Source organism: Emydura macquarii, unplaced genomic scaffold, assembly GCF_026122565.2.
Source record: "Emydura macquarii macquarii isolate MOO-44397 ecotype Brisbane River unplaced genomic scaffold, CSIRO-AGI_Emac_v2 contig_383, whole genome shotgun sequence".
Classification (NCBI taxonomy): Eukaryota; Metazoa; Chordata; order Testudines; family Chelidae; genus Emydura; species Emydura macquarii.
Window position 1 is genome coordinate 7,322,171 of NW_027130520.1, and position 15,862 is coordinate 7,338,032.

The following is a 15,862-nucleotide window of genomic DNA, read 5'->3' on the forward strand; positions in this document are numbered from 1 at the left end:
GCAAATAACTTTACATAACACCCTCTTCATTAAAACTACCTTTTGTCAAACATATTCTTCCCCCACATCTGTCAGATTATAACTTCTGTTGTGTCTGGAGTAAAAGTTGCTAAAGGATCCAGTGTGGCAGGTTAAGAAAAACAACTGACTTTATTGAGACTCATGAGCAGGAGAGAATGAGGCTGTGTCTTCACTGCAAAAAATAGGTATGTTTGTATGTTGTTAGCTATCTTGATGTAAAATCCTAGTGGAGAGAAGGCACGGGTAGTTTTTACTTTAGTTAGTCATGGTCATAGCTATTCCCCAAAGTGGGGTTTGGCTCAAGTCAGTGGCGGACCAAGTGGGGGGCCATGCCCCCAGGCGCTGGCCTCGGGTGGGGGGGGCATTGGCCATGCCCTCGGAGGAGGAGCCACCCCCCACTGACATCCCCAGTGGTCACGCCAACCCGGCTCCTCCACCCAGGGCCCCCACATGGGGGGGGTAAGGGTACATTTTACCGGGACCCGGAGGCCCCGGGGAGCCTGCCCAGGCTGAAACCCCCATGGGTATGTGTGTGGGAGGGGGCCCATGTTACAAGTTTGTACTAGGCCTGAAAAAATTATGCTTGGGCCCTGCCTCCACCTCCCGTCCTCCCAGCCCCTTCCTCTCCACGCTGGGCGCAAGGAGGGAGCCGCAGGGACTTTGGCTGCGCAGGGTCCAGGCAGCCAAAGGCAGGGGTCCGGGGCAGAGCCGGTCATGCCCCTCCCACTACTGGGTGGCCCCCCATACTTACATTTGTGGGCCCCCCGTTGGTGGCAGTGGCAATGGCAGCAGCACCCTGTGGGGGTAGAGGTCTGCGGGCCCATTTCCCACTCTCCCTCACTCCCACTCCCTGCCGCACCCACAGTGGGCAGGAGTGGGGGAGAGTGGGAAACAGCCCACAGACACCTCCCCCAGGAGGTGGTGCCGCTGGAGGTGGTGGGGGGGAACAAATGTAAGTATTGGCCCCCGGGTGCTGGAGATCCACGGTATGCCACTGGCTCAGCTAGTTATATTGAGGTAAAAACTAACAGTGCCTTGTCTCCAGCATGATTTACATCAAGCTAGCTATCTTGATGCCTAAAAAGCTACTTTTTGACAATGAAGACATATCCTTAAACTTCTTCAATCTGTATCTGGAGAGAGAGTTCCACTTCCGTCTGGCTCCGGAGAAATTCTACAGCAGGACTGACAAAACATTCTTCCAATGGAAAGCCAAGATGGCAGCATTGCATCGTCAGAACACCTCTCATTAGCTATTGAAAATGAGAATAAAGCACTTAGCAACTGCTGGTCACTGAAAATGAATTGACCATTTCACATGTCACACAGCAATTACTCATGATATTTATGGATTTTAAAGGGCACCTTCAGTTAGAGAAAGGGTGGAAAGCTACAGTGCACCCACAACAGTTCTGTTATGATGGGATTCCTGAATGTACCTGGAGGTACCCTGTGGTTGTCTGAAAGGGCAGGTATCAAAATATTAATCTCATTACTGACAATTTACTCTCTCTATTCCACAAAAAATTTGTTCTACTGTCAGTTACATATATTATTTTAAGTAAAGCCCTTGATGTTTATTTTGGGCAATAGGCTTTTGTATTGATCTACTGACTATGTATCCAAATAGTGGTCTAAGGAGAATGAAAAATAGGTCACATAGGATTTGTCATACTAGATCAGACAATTTGTTCATTGGGTCCTGCATTCTAATTGCTGTAGTGGCCAATACGTTATGTTTCAGAGGAAGGTAATCTCCTCTAGTTCTCAAAACATGAAGAAAGTTTTGCACTGAAAGTGCGTTTTCTTCCTGACTTCTGTAGCAATCAGCTTACTTCCTAAACAAGGAGATTTGATGCCAGTTTCTATTAGGACAATTCACAGATTTTTATTTGTTTCATAGAAATTGTCTTGGTACTAATGAAGCTCAGAATAATTTGACTGGAGGAGAGAACAGAGTTCAAGTCCTGAAGACAGTGCCAGTAAACCTTTCCTTAAACCAAGAACATCTGGAGTCTTCCAAAAGAGAGTACAGCACAAATGTCTCTGGGAGCCCAACACCAATCTCTGTGACTGGAGTTACCGTGGTAAAGGCAGAAGAGTTCACACCAGTTTTTATGGCCCCGCAAGTGCATTATGTAAGGGGAGAAAATGAGGAGCACCGGGGGGTTATCTTCGAACAGACTCAGTATGACGTGCCCAACATTGCCCCCCATACAAACTATCTCAAAGATGACCAGCGTAGTACTCCTGATAGTACTTACAGTGACACTTTCAAAGACGGGGGAACAGAAGTAAGTTTTTCATTTACAAACTAGTATCTTGTAACTCATTAAAAGAGTCATACAATGTGCCTCTGTGTCTGTATGGGACCAAGCACAGAGGGGGCCTGGTCCTTGACTGGTTGCTAGTTGCTACAATAATAATAACAAAAGCAGCATATTTTAGCTCTCTGAAGGACAGAGGAGCAGGTGAATGACTGTGACCATCTTTAGTAAATTCATCTGCTCTTCGCAGTTCTCCTCTCTGCCTCCTGACAGCATAGGGGTACACCATCTTCCTACAGGGTAGTTTGGCTTCTTACCTATTGGAAACAATGAGAGTGGATGGGTGTTCTTATAGAGGGCATCTTGTGGCCTCAGTCCCATTGAAAATAAAGGGGGAGGAAGTGGTCCTTTTTGAAAGAGGACAAGTTAACTATTAGCTGGCTGTAATTTCAGTCCTATTCAGAACAATAGGAGATGGCAGCCATTTTGAAAATGGGTAATTGCTCATGAGCATCTCTTAAGGGGAAGAGTTCATGCACCACTCCCTGTTGGTGGATACATTTTTAGTTGTGAAAAGTCATGGAAAAAATTACGACTAATCCTAAATAGTTCATTTCAAAAGCTACCTAGTGCACCAGATCTGCTCATCAAGAAGGGCAAGAGGGGGAAACAGGTGGCATTCGGAGAGTGCAAGGGAATGTGGAGGTTAAAAGATATGGGAAAAATAGGGTAGGTGGGTGGGCATTTGTGCAGGGGAATGTTGAGGACAGGAGGAAGCGGAGAACTAGTGTACACTTTGGCTGCTATGCACTGCTCTGGCAATGCAAAACAGCTGTAAATTCAATTTAACTGGCTAGTATCCTCTGGTTGCTCTAAAGTGCTTGACCCTAAAAGTTAAAACTAAAAAAAAAATTTAAGATTGATCCTACATATCTTCACATGACATAGTAACATTCTCTGTGGGTTTCCAGATTCCTGTTAATGTATGAAATGAATAATTTTAAAAAACCCAAGGAAATTCCCAGACAAAAACTACATTAAGATGGAGTTAAGGGCGAGAGTGTGTATGAGTCATTTAGGAAAAAAAGATTACAGGGATGTAATTATCCCCCAAACAAATAATCTAACCCAGGACATTCAGAATTAAACTTAAATTTAAAAGAAATCCAAATATGTTAAAGTATGGAAATACACATTTAGGGTACCCATACAACCTGAATTCTCTCTGTACTGATATAATGAGGAAATCTACTGTGCCTTTAAAGATTAGTTTAAACTTATTTGAGAGCCCAAGCACTATTATGCATTAATTATAATTGTATGATTTCAACCTTTGTTCTGGGCTGCTGGTAAATACGGGGGGGCTGGAACAATTTATATAATGGGAGAGCCATTGAAACAAACTGTAAACCTGTATATGATGGAAACCATTCCAAGCCACAGAGTCCAGCAGCACCCCCTGCACTCCTAGTTCAAGCACCTATGGGTAAGTACCGTTTTATAGGAGCTGGGGTGTAATGGGCACATGGGCTTTTCCCAGGGTAGCACATGGCACTGATTCCATCATGCCAATACATGCTGTGGGAGATGCAACTGGACACTGACAGAACAGTGAATCCATCCTATACACCAAGTGCTGTCAAATGGACGTAATTACAAACTGAAAAAGAGCAAATAAATATACTTGCTAATACCTCAGTGACATCTGTACTATTTTATCACATGCTTTTTAAAAAAATATACTCTGTAATTTATATTACCCATTTAAAATGAGATATTATGCAGTCTACTGTAACTTCCAAACATGGCCCATCCTACCAACATTGCCGCACATAAGCAACTTGACACATGTAAATATTCTCAGTGCATTCAATCAGATTACTCATATGAGTTCTGGCTCTTGTTTTTGAAAATGTGTGCAGAATGAGCCCAATTCTGCTCTCTTATTCATGTGAGTAATTCCGTTTAAATCAATGTGACTACTCATGTGAGCAAGGACTACATGTGTGAATGAGTTTGCAGGGCCTTGGGCCTATTGTCTCAAGTGTGAAGTATAAGTTTGTAAAAAGTAATTTTTCCACCAACAAAATTGCCTCCCACATATCATTGCCCTATGCACATATATTTGTTATAAAAGTGTAAGTGCAGATACCTTTCAGAAGAGTCATCTTGATGTACATTTCCTTTGATCAGCTAAGTCAGAATGCAACTGACTTATGTATAACATTCCATATATATTACAGTACGAAGATCATGATTTTTTCATTATATTATAAAAGTGGTAATTTCTATCTGATTTTTGCCTTATTTTAATATGAATTTAATTAAACGTGATCAGATTTTAAATTGTGCCTCAAATAGATTAAATAAAGTAGTTTAATTACATACTAATTAATATAAACTAGTTGTATTTATCTAACAAAAACAAGGATTAATATTTTAATGATGTTTATCCTCCGTAGACATTCTTGGCATAATTACACCAAGCCATACATGAAAATATCACATGAAATGATATAAAAAAATCAGACCAGTGAATTGCAAATCTACAACCACTGCTGTGCCATGGTAAAAACTGCCATCTCTTAAACAGATTTCAAGTCTTTATTACAGAGCATTTTTACCATGGCACAGCAATATGTAATTAACCTTGAGTGGTGACAAAATAGTAATAATAATAATTAATAATCCAATAATTCCTCTGCTCAGTAATGTTGTGCATAATTCTTTACTCAATCTATGCAGTGGATGTCATTTTCTTAATTCAGCCTCTTGATGCAATATATTTTGCATTTTTCAGCTATAGTTTTTTATAGATCTGTTTTCATTTTGTAAAGTGAATCTATTATTCTAACATAATCTTGTATTACATGCAGAATACTTCCTTAGCCTATGTCCCCACTCCCATCCAAATCAAATGATATGATAATATGAATTTTTATGAGCCTCAGAGCGGGGGTTGTAGAGGATAATTAGAAATAGATTCACACAAACACTCTTAAAAAAGAAGACACCATAAAAGCTTTCATTTAATCTGTGAATTAGGACATGCTTGCATTTGTCAGTGATGCATGTTATTACAGGTTTCTTTTAAATATGCAATAATGTAAGGGCAAGCAGGACACAAAAACATCTGCTGCTTTACTGATATGTTTGTGATAAGCTAGCTAGACTGACAAAATCCAAATACTTGATGCAAATGATTTCTCTGTGTCAACTCTAGAGGTGCAACCACATAGGGACTGCTCAAACTAACAGGTATTTTGAGTCTTAACTACCAAATAGTTTCTTACAGGGTTCCCTAGTTAGAAAAGTTTTGCTGTGATCTTTTCAGTAATTTTAATTTACTTTGTATCCAATAATTCCTCATCTGTTTTTGTTTGTTTGTTTATTTGTTTTATTTCTATAACTTTCAGAAGTACCGCAGTGCATCAGTAGGGGCTGAGGAATACATTTACGAACAAACAACAAGGTATGTGACTGAAAGACAATGGACAATAGATGGAGTTGATTGGCCTCATTAAAATATATTATGGAGAGCCCCACTTTGCCACCCCAAAGGGTGTACTGTGCTCCCCCAGCACTGGAGCACAGCTATTGCTGCCTTCCTCCATTTCGGTGCATGTTGGCTTTAAAATCTAAAGTGTGTGCCTTCAGTGAGTGCGGGGGCCTGATGCTCTTCCTACTTGCACTAGTTTAAATGAAAAGTAACTCTGCTTAAGTCAGCGGAGTTATACAAATGTAAAACTGGTGTGAGATGAGAGCCAGGCTTTCAGTACCCCAACTATGGAGCATAGATTGCCAGCCTACTCCTGGAAAATCTCCACTGCCTTCCAGGATGAGAGGATGCAGAGCACACGTCTGAGATGGTTGAGTCAGCTCCCCCAATTTTATGAAGTTCCCATTTTGTTTTGTTTTGTAATGACTGGTTTTCATGGAGACCTTTGTCTTAGACACTATATATTGTGGTACGTTTCTGTTTATTTTCTATTATTATATCTGTTAGGTGTCTATCACAACCCAGCTAAGTGCTGCACAATAAAACAAAACTTTTGGAGAAATACCTGGTCATTGCTTTATTAGCTACTAAACACAGCAAAATACATGCATATAAATGGGCAAGAGCTAGATTAATCATTGACTCATATAAACTGTGATTTGGGAAAACACTTAAGCATGTACTTAACTTTAAGCACATGCGTAGTTCAATTTATATTAGTGAAACTATTCCTGTGCTTAAAGTTAGATGTATGCTTAAATTTTTTTCCTGGATTGGGGGCCCCATGCATGGGTTGTTTTTTCCATGGTGTAGCTTTCTTAGGGCCCAATCCCTTTCCTGCTGCAGTCAATGGCAAAACTCCCTTTATCCTGAATGAGATCAGGACTGAGTCCTTAAACAGGAGTATATTTGAAGCAGCAATGTAGCAGAGTTTCCATTTCCTGTGTTGGGTATTTTTGAAACATAATCCAGGAATGTTTGCATTGTCAGCATTTCTGTGAAGGTGAAAACTTTTAGCATAAGAGCCAAGGGCAACTTCAGATGAGAATTTACCATTTGGAAAGGAAATGCCTCCCCACTGTGAATTATATAGCATTTTGCTAAGTGTTCCGTACCCCTCATGGACAGAAATGAATGCTTCAGTTTAAAAAAAGATGATAAATAACATCAAAATAATTTAGGGCCTGGTCCAAGACCCACTGAAGTAGATCGAAAGATTTTCAATGATTTCAAAGGGTGTTTAGATCAGACAGTTGGTGAGATTCAAAACAGGCTTAGAAACTTTTCTGAATAATAACTGAAGTTACATTTGCTAGGGTAAAAATGACAAGTGATAGCAATGCTCATGCTTTAGGGCATAAACTAATTGCCAATTGGGATCAGGAAGAAATTTCCCTTACGGTATAGTACAGATATTGCACAATTGGCCAGGTGCAGTATGTCTGGGATCATGGGTTGTTTTTGTTTTTTTAACACCTTCTGAAACATCCAGAGTAGAAAACTGTCATAAACAGGAGACCATACTACTGCACATGGACTATTAGTTAGTTCTACTGTGACATTTTCTGGGTCTGATTTTGATTCACACTAACATCCCTCTTAGATTCCTTTATATGCCCAGAGTGATGTAAAGGAGCCTTAATGTTATGAGAATCCAGCCTTCTATGTTCAAAATACCTTTCTATCATAAACAAAATGTATACTGTACATAACATTAGCCTTTTCAAAACAATGCCAAATTTAGCACAAAAAAACCCCCAAATTTTTTTCTTTTAAACATTAAAATGAAATAGATTTTAAAGTAACATAATCAGGAGCACCTTGAAAATTAAGCCTTCATTTCAAATAATAAAAATTAAAGTACTAAATTATATTGATACTAAACAGTTTCTGAATGTTCTTGCATTGACTGGAGAAAATATGCAATGGACATTTTTTCATCTCTTTGGGTGAGATTTGAAAGTAAATTCTCATTATTACTGCATTTTAGTTTATTTTTAATTTGGTGGGTAAATATAAGAAAAAAAGTGGTTTTTATCTTTGCCTCACTTCCTTTTCATATTGTCATAGGCAATGGTATGACATCAGAGTACATTTGGTTTAAACTAGAAATTCAATAACACCTTAACCTTTTGGTTTAGCACGTTCTTGCTTTTGGCCCTGATTCAGCAGTGCTTAAATGCTTTGTTGAATTCAGACCTTTATGAAGGTATTATTTTCTTCAACTTGTAGCAACATCTTGAAAGTGAGTTTTACATTAAGCTTCCTTTGGGGGCTGTGAAAGTACTTTGAAAGGAAATGTTTATTCAACAAGTAAATGTATTTTATTAATGTTATAGTGTGATGGGGATGAGTATTCTGAATTGTCGTGAAGCAGCATGGTAGGATGCTGATAGATGAAGTTCTGTGAAGAGTGTGTTTAGAGAAGGAGTCTATAGAAGAGCGATTCTCAAGCTTTTTCCTAGTGCAGCACTGATAAAGGTGCAGGTCCTCATATGGAACGCCTCCCCTTCCAAAATCCTAATTCCAATATGATGACATCACTAGTATCTTATCTTTTGTTTTTTCTAATTATATTATTAGTCAATTGTACTGCCAGTGAAATCGAGGTACTCTGCACTGCCAGGTTCATTTCTAAAGATACTTGTAAAAAATGAAGTTCAAATTTGTCTAAAAAAATTAACCCCACTCTGACGTTTCCCTGTCCGATCTCCTCAGAACAGTAATCAGAAGTCCTGTTCATTCCTTCCACCCACTGTCACTGCAGCTTCTGTGATCCTCTCATTGGACTCTTCTTCTTGTGCCAGCTGTGGGTTCAAATGTTCATGGAGGCAGCTAAGCTCCTCTTATCAGCTCTATTCCCACCTGTTAGTCAGTACTCTCATCACTGGTGTGTTCCTAGAGTCCCATGATGGACCATAGCTATGTACAGAGAAACTAAAGACATAGTCCTTGTCCGTAGAGGCTTACAATTTAGCCAGTTTATTTTTAATGAATGCCAGATTTGATTGATTAAAGAAATTCTCTTTCTTCACCTGTCTCTGCTTTTACTTATTTTGGCCTTTTCCCATAATTATTGCTATTTAGTTTCCTTTTCGTTTTATGCCAATACCTTCTGTACTCATATAAAATGTATAAATAAATAAGGACAAAAAGATTGTTTGTGTGATTTCACTCTCTCTCTCTCTCTCTCACAGCAGCACTTTTCAGTATACTCTAGAAGCTACCAAATCTCTGCGTCAAAAGCAAGGGGAAGGACCGATGACCTATTTAAACAAAGGACAGTTTTATGCCATTACTCTGAGTGAGACGGGTGACAACAAGTGTTTCCGACATCCAATCAGCAAAGTCAGGGTATGATCAGCTTTTCCTAGACAGAACAGAGCAGAACTCTTCAAATATGTTTAGGCATTTGCTCCTGGTTTGTTTTATTTTTCTTGTGGGAACAGCAGAAACACTTGACTACAACAGCCAACATATATATGGGGAATAGTTATCGTCTATGTATACTTGCTGTATATTTTGATCTTTTTTCAGGCCCATCTCGTGAGCGACCCAGTTTCATATGTATGTTCAGCACGTGTTTAACTTTAAGCATGAGTACTCCCACGGACTTCAGTGGAACCATTCATGGGCCTGATTCAGCAAAACACTTATTCTTATGTTTAACTTTAAGCACATGCTTAAATTCCACTGAAATCCAATGTTAAGGACCTGCTTGAGTCCTTATGGCCCAGACTTGTGAGGTGATCTCCCAGCTTCCAGTCAAGTCATTGGAAGTCGATGGCATTCAGCAGCTTGCAGGATTGAGCCATTAATTTACCAATTATCTGTTTTAAAAGTCAAAACAAGTGTGTTGTATGTGTGAGAACTGTTTTATATTCAAGAAGGACACAAACTTTAGGGTGATTCCCACCTTAGAACTGAGACCTATGGCTTCATCTAAGTTCTCAGCTTCTGAAGTGGAGTTGCAACAATCAAACTGGTGAACAGACTGGGCTCATCTGATAATGTTTCTTTTGGATTAACTGGTGCTCATCCATTAGACTTGAAATGAAAAATGAACCTCAGTGAGAATTGCACTATCTCCGGAAGCTCAAAGTGCTGCAAATATGCGAAGCAGATGAAATACTCTCAGGTTGAGAAAGCTATGGCCATTGTAGCACAATCTCATTTTCAACATGCTTGTCTTGCTGTGTGTCAGAGACACGGTGGGGGATTAAAGCAGGATCAAATTAATCTGTTTATTCAGGCTCTTAGATGATTAGATCTCTTAAAGGGGCTACCAGAGTTTGTGACATAACCCCTTCTGAGACAGTTTGGGGACACTCCTCAAATCCTGCTAGAAGGGAGAAAATGTAAATATAAACCCGGAATAAATGGCTAATGCAAAGTCAATTGAAGTTGGTGAGAGGCCATTGCACTGGATCAGGCCCAAGGGAACAGCATAAATTGTGCTCTTTATCTCACACGTAGCTTTGGATACTCTTTTGGGAGAGGCAGTGATTTTTTTCAAAACGTTTGGTGATTCAAGGTGAGAGGTTATTTAAAGGGAATTTGTGTGGAGATTGGAAAGATTTCTTCAGTTGAGAACAAAAAGAAGACATTAGGGGTCTGTTTTTTGTGCTCCATAATTTCAGGTTACCATGGCATGCAGCGCTTGTGACTGGATTTTTTTTTTAAATGTGCTTAAATAGGCAATTTTTCCCTGAGCTTTTATGACTCTAGTGTTAAGATGCAGAGTGATGTTACAATCCGGTTTGGTTTGATTTGGCTTTTGGTATCACAATATTAGAGCAAAATGAATCCAGAACTTGAAATGAAAACTCAAATGAGACTCAGTAAAACAACCATAAAGCATTGTGGTAAAAATAAAAAATGTGAGACTTCTGATCATAAAATGGGTGGTTGGGACTGAGGGATATTTAAAGTGGTATATCCATAAATGCAGACAAAGAACTCTTTTTTTTTTTTTTTTTAAGTGATTGCTGCTCATCACATGTGAAAACATCTTTTTGAAAGAAGCTCAAATCTTTACATGTTACATGCTGTAATGTGTCTTAATTGTTAACTGTTGCAGGCACTAAAATACAATATGTTTTAGTCAGGGTGTATTTTCAGTTGTGTTAAATCAATTTACATAGATACTTTTAAAAAAATCAAATAGCGAGAACATTCACAATGATATTTCCCTCCACACTTCTGATTTTCCTGAGGTGCTGTCAACAATACCCCACACACTTAATTGACTGCAGCATTAAAGGAACTTTTTGTATATGTTTGTTTTATCCGGAAGAGCTTCTATCATACAGATCATATCATTTCTACTTTTATATAATCTTCTAACAGCACAAGTCCAAATGACTTAATTCTGGTTTCTCAGTAAGAATTAGAATCTGGGATGGCTTTTGCTTTTGAGATTATCACTTTTAGCACTATGAAATACAGCCCTCTTAAATTTAAATACTCAGTTACATTTTATTCAAACTCCAGAAAAAGTATCATCATTGGCCCTGCTTCATTTTTAAATTACCTCTTTACTGCACACAAATATTAAATGCATCACACGTGTAGGGCGAAAATACAAAACACTGAACGTTTTCCTCTTCAAGGGAAGATTTTCTAGTGGCAATAGAGGCGGGTGGGAGTTTCTAGTACTTAGGCATCTCAGAATTAATTAAACTTGACGTACTGCCAGTAATGTAGTTTCCACTCCCTTTTCTGTAGAGCGTGGTCATGGTGGTATTCAGTGAAGATAAAAACCGAGAGGAACAGCTGAAGTATTGGAAATACTGGCATTCTCGGCAGCACACAGCTAAACAGAGGGTCCTTGACATTGGTAAGTGAGTAATTAGTTCTCTGAATTTATATTCTCCTCCATTCACCATATTGAAATGTGAAGAAGCAGTTTGTTATTATGTGAGGAATAGAACATTCAAAGAGGGAAAAATCTACTCTGTTAGTAGAAGGTAGATGCAATTTATATGTGAACAGCATTGCAAATACTATACAAAAGTACCATAGGATGTTTCACAACTGATCACAGGGTTATCATATATTCTGGAGATTGGTGGTGGAACTTTTAAACACATGGCCTACCTAGTGATTACAGGTAAAGGCTTTGTGCCACAACTGTTAGCAATTGCTGAGCCTGGCTGAGGAATGGGCTGAGGGGAATAGGATGCAACAAAGGAACCAGTGAAAAGCCTGTGCTGTCATGTAGGAGGAGTGGACTCAGAGAATATCATGTCCCCAACTCTTCCATTGATGGAAAACCTATCCCCTGTACTCCAACTCCTCTACATGGGAAAAATTCTTCTCTACAGAAAGGATGATAGTTTGGGAACTTTGCAAGCCTAAACTTGTGGGAATCTCGCAACCACTTTTTAAATTGGAATAGCTAATCTGTCCCTCTCTTTCTAGATAGTTATCTCTTAGGGCTTGTCTACAGGGGAGAGTTATGCTGATATAGGATAAGGTGTGAATTTAGACCACTCTAGTTATATTGATATAACCCCCTGGGTGGACATTCTTATTCCAGTATAAAAATGACTTTTCCTGATTTAATTTATGTCTCCTTGTAAGATGCTGAAACTAAGCCAAAAAAGAAAAAAAAGCCACACTTACTCTGAAATAAGAATGCCCACATGAGGAGTTATACCAGTATAACTAGGGTGGTTTAACTATACCAGTAAGCTTAAGTATGTGCTTTTGTGCTTTGCTGAAGGTGAGGTTACTCACATACTTAAAGTTAAGCATGTGCTTAAGTCTTATTGAAATCACTGGGAATTGAGCACATGCTTAAGAGCTTTGTTGAATCAGGGCATCTGTGTATGTTTGTTTCCTTAATCTTTAATTAGAATGCAAATGAGGACTTATAATTAACTGGTAAAGATTGCCTCTTAAAAGCTTTTTCTTATTTATTTCTTGACTTTAATTTTGAAGACGAGTGGCTTTATCAATCATTTTATCTACACTGCCATCAACAGCTGAATTTCTGATTAATTAAATATTAGTGATTGGTGGGTTTTGGGGTTCTTTTTGTTTTAGTTGGAATAAATACCAGAAATTGTCAGTAATATTCTAATAGTGTCAAAAATAATGGTATCATGTTTGGTCCTGGGAAAATAAGGCTTCTAATAATAGTACAGCTGAGTGCTCTCTCTGAGAAATGCACTATTTGGTTTCAAGGGAATGAATCCATATTCCAGTTTATTTGCTGTTTTCTTGAGTGGTATTCTTACAAGGTTGGATTTACCCTCAAATTGTGCCTCCTCTCTATATTTCTCAGATATTTTTGTTCAGCAGCAGTTTAAGGCAGGCAACCATATAGTATGACTAATGTGAAGAAATTCCACATTTCTAAGAAGCCTGCACTGATATTGTCCAAGGCAAGGTTCTTTATTTTTAAAAACAAGATGGTTCATTGACCAAGGCATGATCTTCATCCAACACTAAAACCTGATTCTTTAAATGATAGTGTCCTGGTGGACTGCTACATCCCCACAGAGCCTCATCAAAACCAAGTAGTGGGTCTCTGTGAAGACACAGCAGTCCATTTGCACTCGATTGTAGGATCAGGGCCCAATGTCGTGTCCATTCAGCACTTCATATATGATGGCCTAGAAAACGTGAAAGGGGAAACATACAGAAACTCCAATTCTAAATCTTAAATTGCCTGCTATGAAGATGTCTCTGCTATAAAACATTCCTGCTATTAAAAAACAGTGTTGCAAAACAATACGTATGTGCAAATATCCATTCTTGGTCTCTGCTCAGGAGCTCTGAGTCTGCATGAGTGGTAGCCAGTGAGCACTCAGCGCTCCCCATCTCCCTTTGTTTTCTGCTTTAACTCTTTGTCTCACCAAAAACTGAGAGTAAATCTGTTTGAACCCCATATGAGTTATACTGATAGCTCATGTATTGCTCATCCCACCACATGCATTTACAAGATTCTGTGAGAGCCTGCATCTGCCCTCTCCATGTGGTTGGGAGGGTTTCATCACTGGCAGAGCTTCCACCTGCTGCCAAAGATCCTAAACCCAAATCTGTGGGAGTGTCTAGACATCAAAAGCTTCCCTCCCATGTGCAATTTACAGATAGGGTAATCTGCCAACAGATACCAGCCTAAGGAGTTTGCTAGACCAAAGCAGGCAGAGTTTACCTTGTTTTGACTGCCTGAAGGAACCAAATAATTGAGTGCAGGGACAGAAGGGGAAGAAAGGAAAGCAGGACTCAACCTAACTATGTAAGCATGCACACTACTGTGTTCTCTGTCGCTGTAACTCGCCATCTATGCCGACCTAATAAATCCACCTTGGCGAGAGGCGTAAGGCTTAGGTCGACATCATTTGTAGTTACTTTGCATTGCCTGATTGACAAGAATGTCAATTTCACTGCTGGTAAGGTCCTTGTTTTGAAGTTGCACCTCCAGAACAGGGGAGTATTCCAGCTGTGAGCCCCACAGTGCTGACAGCTGGAGCCTCTACCAGTGGTGAGAGCCCCGGCTGCAGGCTCTGTGTGCAGCTTACAGCTGGAGCCTCGCTGCCCGGTGCTGAGCTCCCCATGGAGCTCCCAGCTGGGAGCCTGGCTGCAGGGCTCTGAGAGCCCAGGCTCCTAGCTCCCTATGGAGCTTCCATCCCCCCACACTGCCCTTCTTAAGTCGATGGAAGTGTTCGTGGTGAGGACACGCACCACCAGCAGAAGAAGGGTAGTGTGAACATGAAAAACCACAGTAATTACTGTGGTGGCTGTTAAGTCAACCTAACATAGGTCGACTTAATTGTGTAATGTAGACAAGACCTCAGACTAGGATTGTTTAGAAACCCACCTGTTTGGTCAGAGCTACTAAGGAGCTATTATTAAGTTCCTTTCCTACTACCAGCCTGGCTCCAGTGACTCAAGTTGAAAACTTTGTCCATGTTGAGAGGATTCATTAAAAATTCTCTCTTTCAGCTCCCAGGCCAAATGAATCTGTCTGTTTAGTTCTTGTGGGAAATACACTAACAGAGAAAATATAGGGAGAAGTTGTATCATGTCACAACTATTGTTTAAAGCTGTATATTTTGGCACTAGTACATACATGCTGCAGTACCAATGTTCGTATCTTTGCACATTTGATGGCAAGTGGTGAAATTCCTACTGGCTTCAACGGACCAGGATTTCACAATGGTTTAATTGATACATTTTAGGACCCTTGCCCAAACATGTAAATCGACAGTGGGTGTTCAGTGTGTCAAAATGAATGCTGTGCATAAGCAGTGTGTTATACGTGCTAAAATTAATGTCTTTTACATTAGTATTAATTTGAAGAGAAATAGGCTGGTGCTGATGTCCACTCACTCATATCTGTACTTTTTATTTAGAGGGTAAACTTGAATGAAACCTGGTATAACTAGATTTAATGATACAATGTTCAATGTCAAACATGAGAACTATTTAATAACATGTATCTAAACTTTGCCAAAACATTTCTGAGGAATAAGCTGTAGCACTCTAGAAACTGCTCTATGGTATTTCAGCTAAGTGCAATTGAAATAAGCCCTTTGATGGTTACCATTGTCAAATAAAATGTTTACAAAACAGAATTTCCTTTAAGCAGGAATTAAAGTTTTGGTCATTAAAACCCAAACTGCTGGTGTCACAAATGATGCTGCCACTTCAGAACAAAATGATTGCCAGGTATAGTTCATATGTGAGCTTTCAAATGCTGTGCTCAGCAAAACTGTTGCACTTCTCTTATAAGATGAAGTTTTCATGGTATAATAATTCAGTGCTTAGTGTATGCTACCTCTATTTCAAACAAAAGGCCAAGTTGTGGCAGGGACAGAACATGCTACACAACATTGTATATAATTTTCACGAATTTTTATTTGCACGTAGATCTGGGTGTGAACTAATGAACACACTTTATTTGATCTTTACTCTTTATAGTCAGTATATTATTCCTCATACTTCTGTTTCTGTTGCATCTAGAATACAATATCAGGATCTTCTTAAAGATAATTCAGTAGCTGCCAGCTTCCTCTTGGAGGGGAAGAATTCTCTTTCTCAGAGTGCTAATATAACAATAAAC

General features: G+C 39.4%; 1 protein-coding gene across 2 annotated transcripts in view; it reads left to right on the forward strand.

The window, feature by feature from the left end:
* The window catches only part of GRHL2 (grainyhead like transcription factor 2), a 100,406-nt gene that overhangs the window by 27,728 nt on the left and 56,816 nt on the right, over positions 1–15,862 (forward strand). For both annotated transcript variants that reach the window (XM_067537328.1, XM_067537329.1), the window contains exons 4-7: positions 1,925–2,315; positions 5,705–5,760; positions 8,985–9,141; positions 11,515–11,626. In XM_067537328.1, coding sequence (XP_067393429.1) covers positions 1,925–2,315; positions 5,705–5,760; positions 8,985–9,141; positions 11,515–11,626 — 716 coding nt within the window. The remainder of the gene's footprint in view (positions 1–1,924; positions 2,316–5,704; positions 5,761–8,984; positions 9,142–11,514; positions 11,627–15,862) is intronic.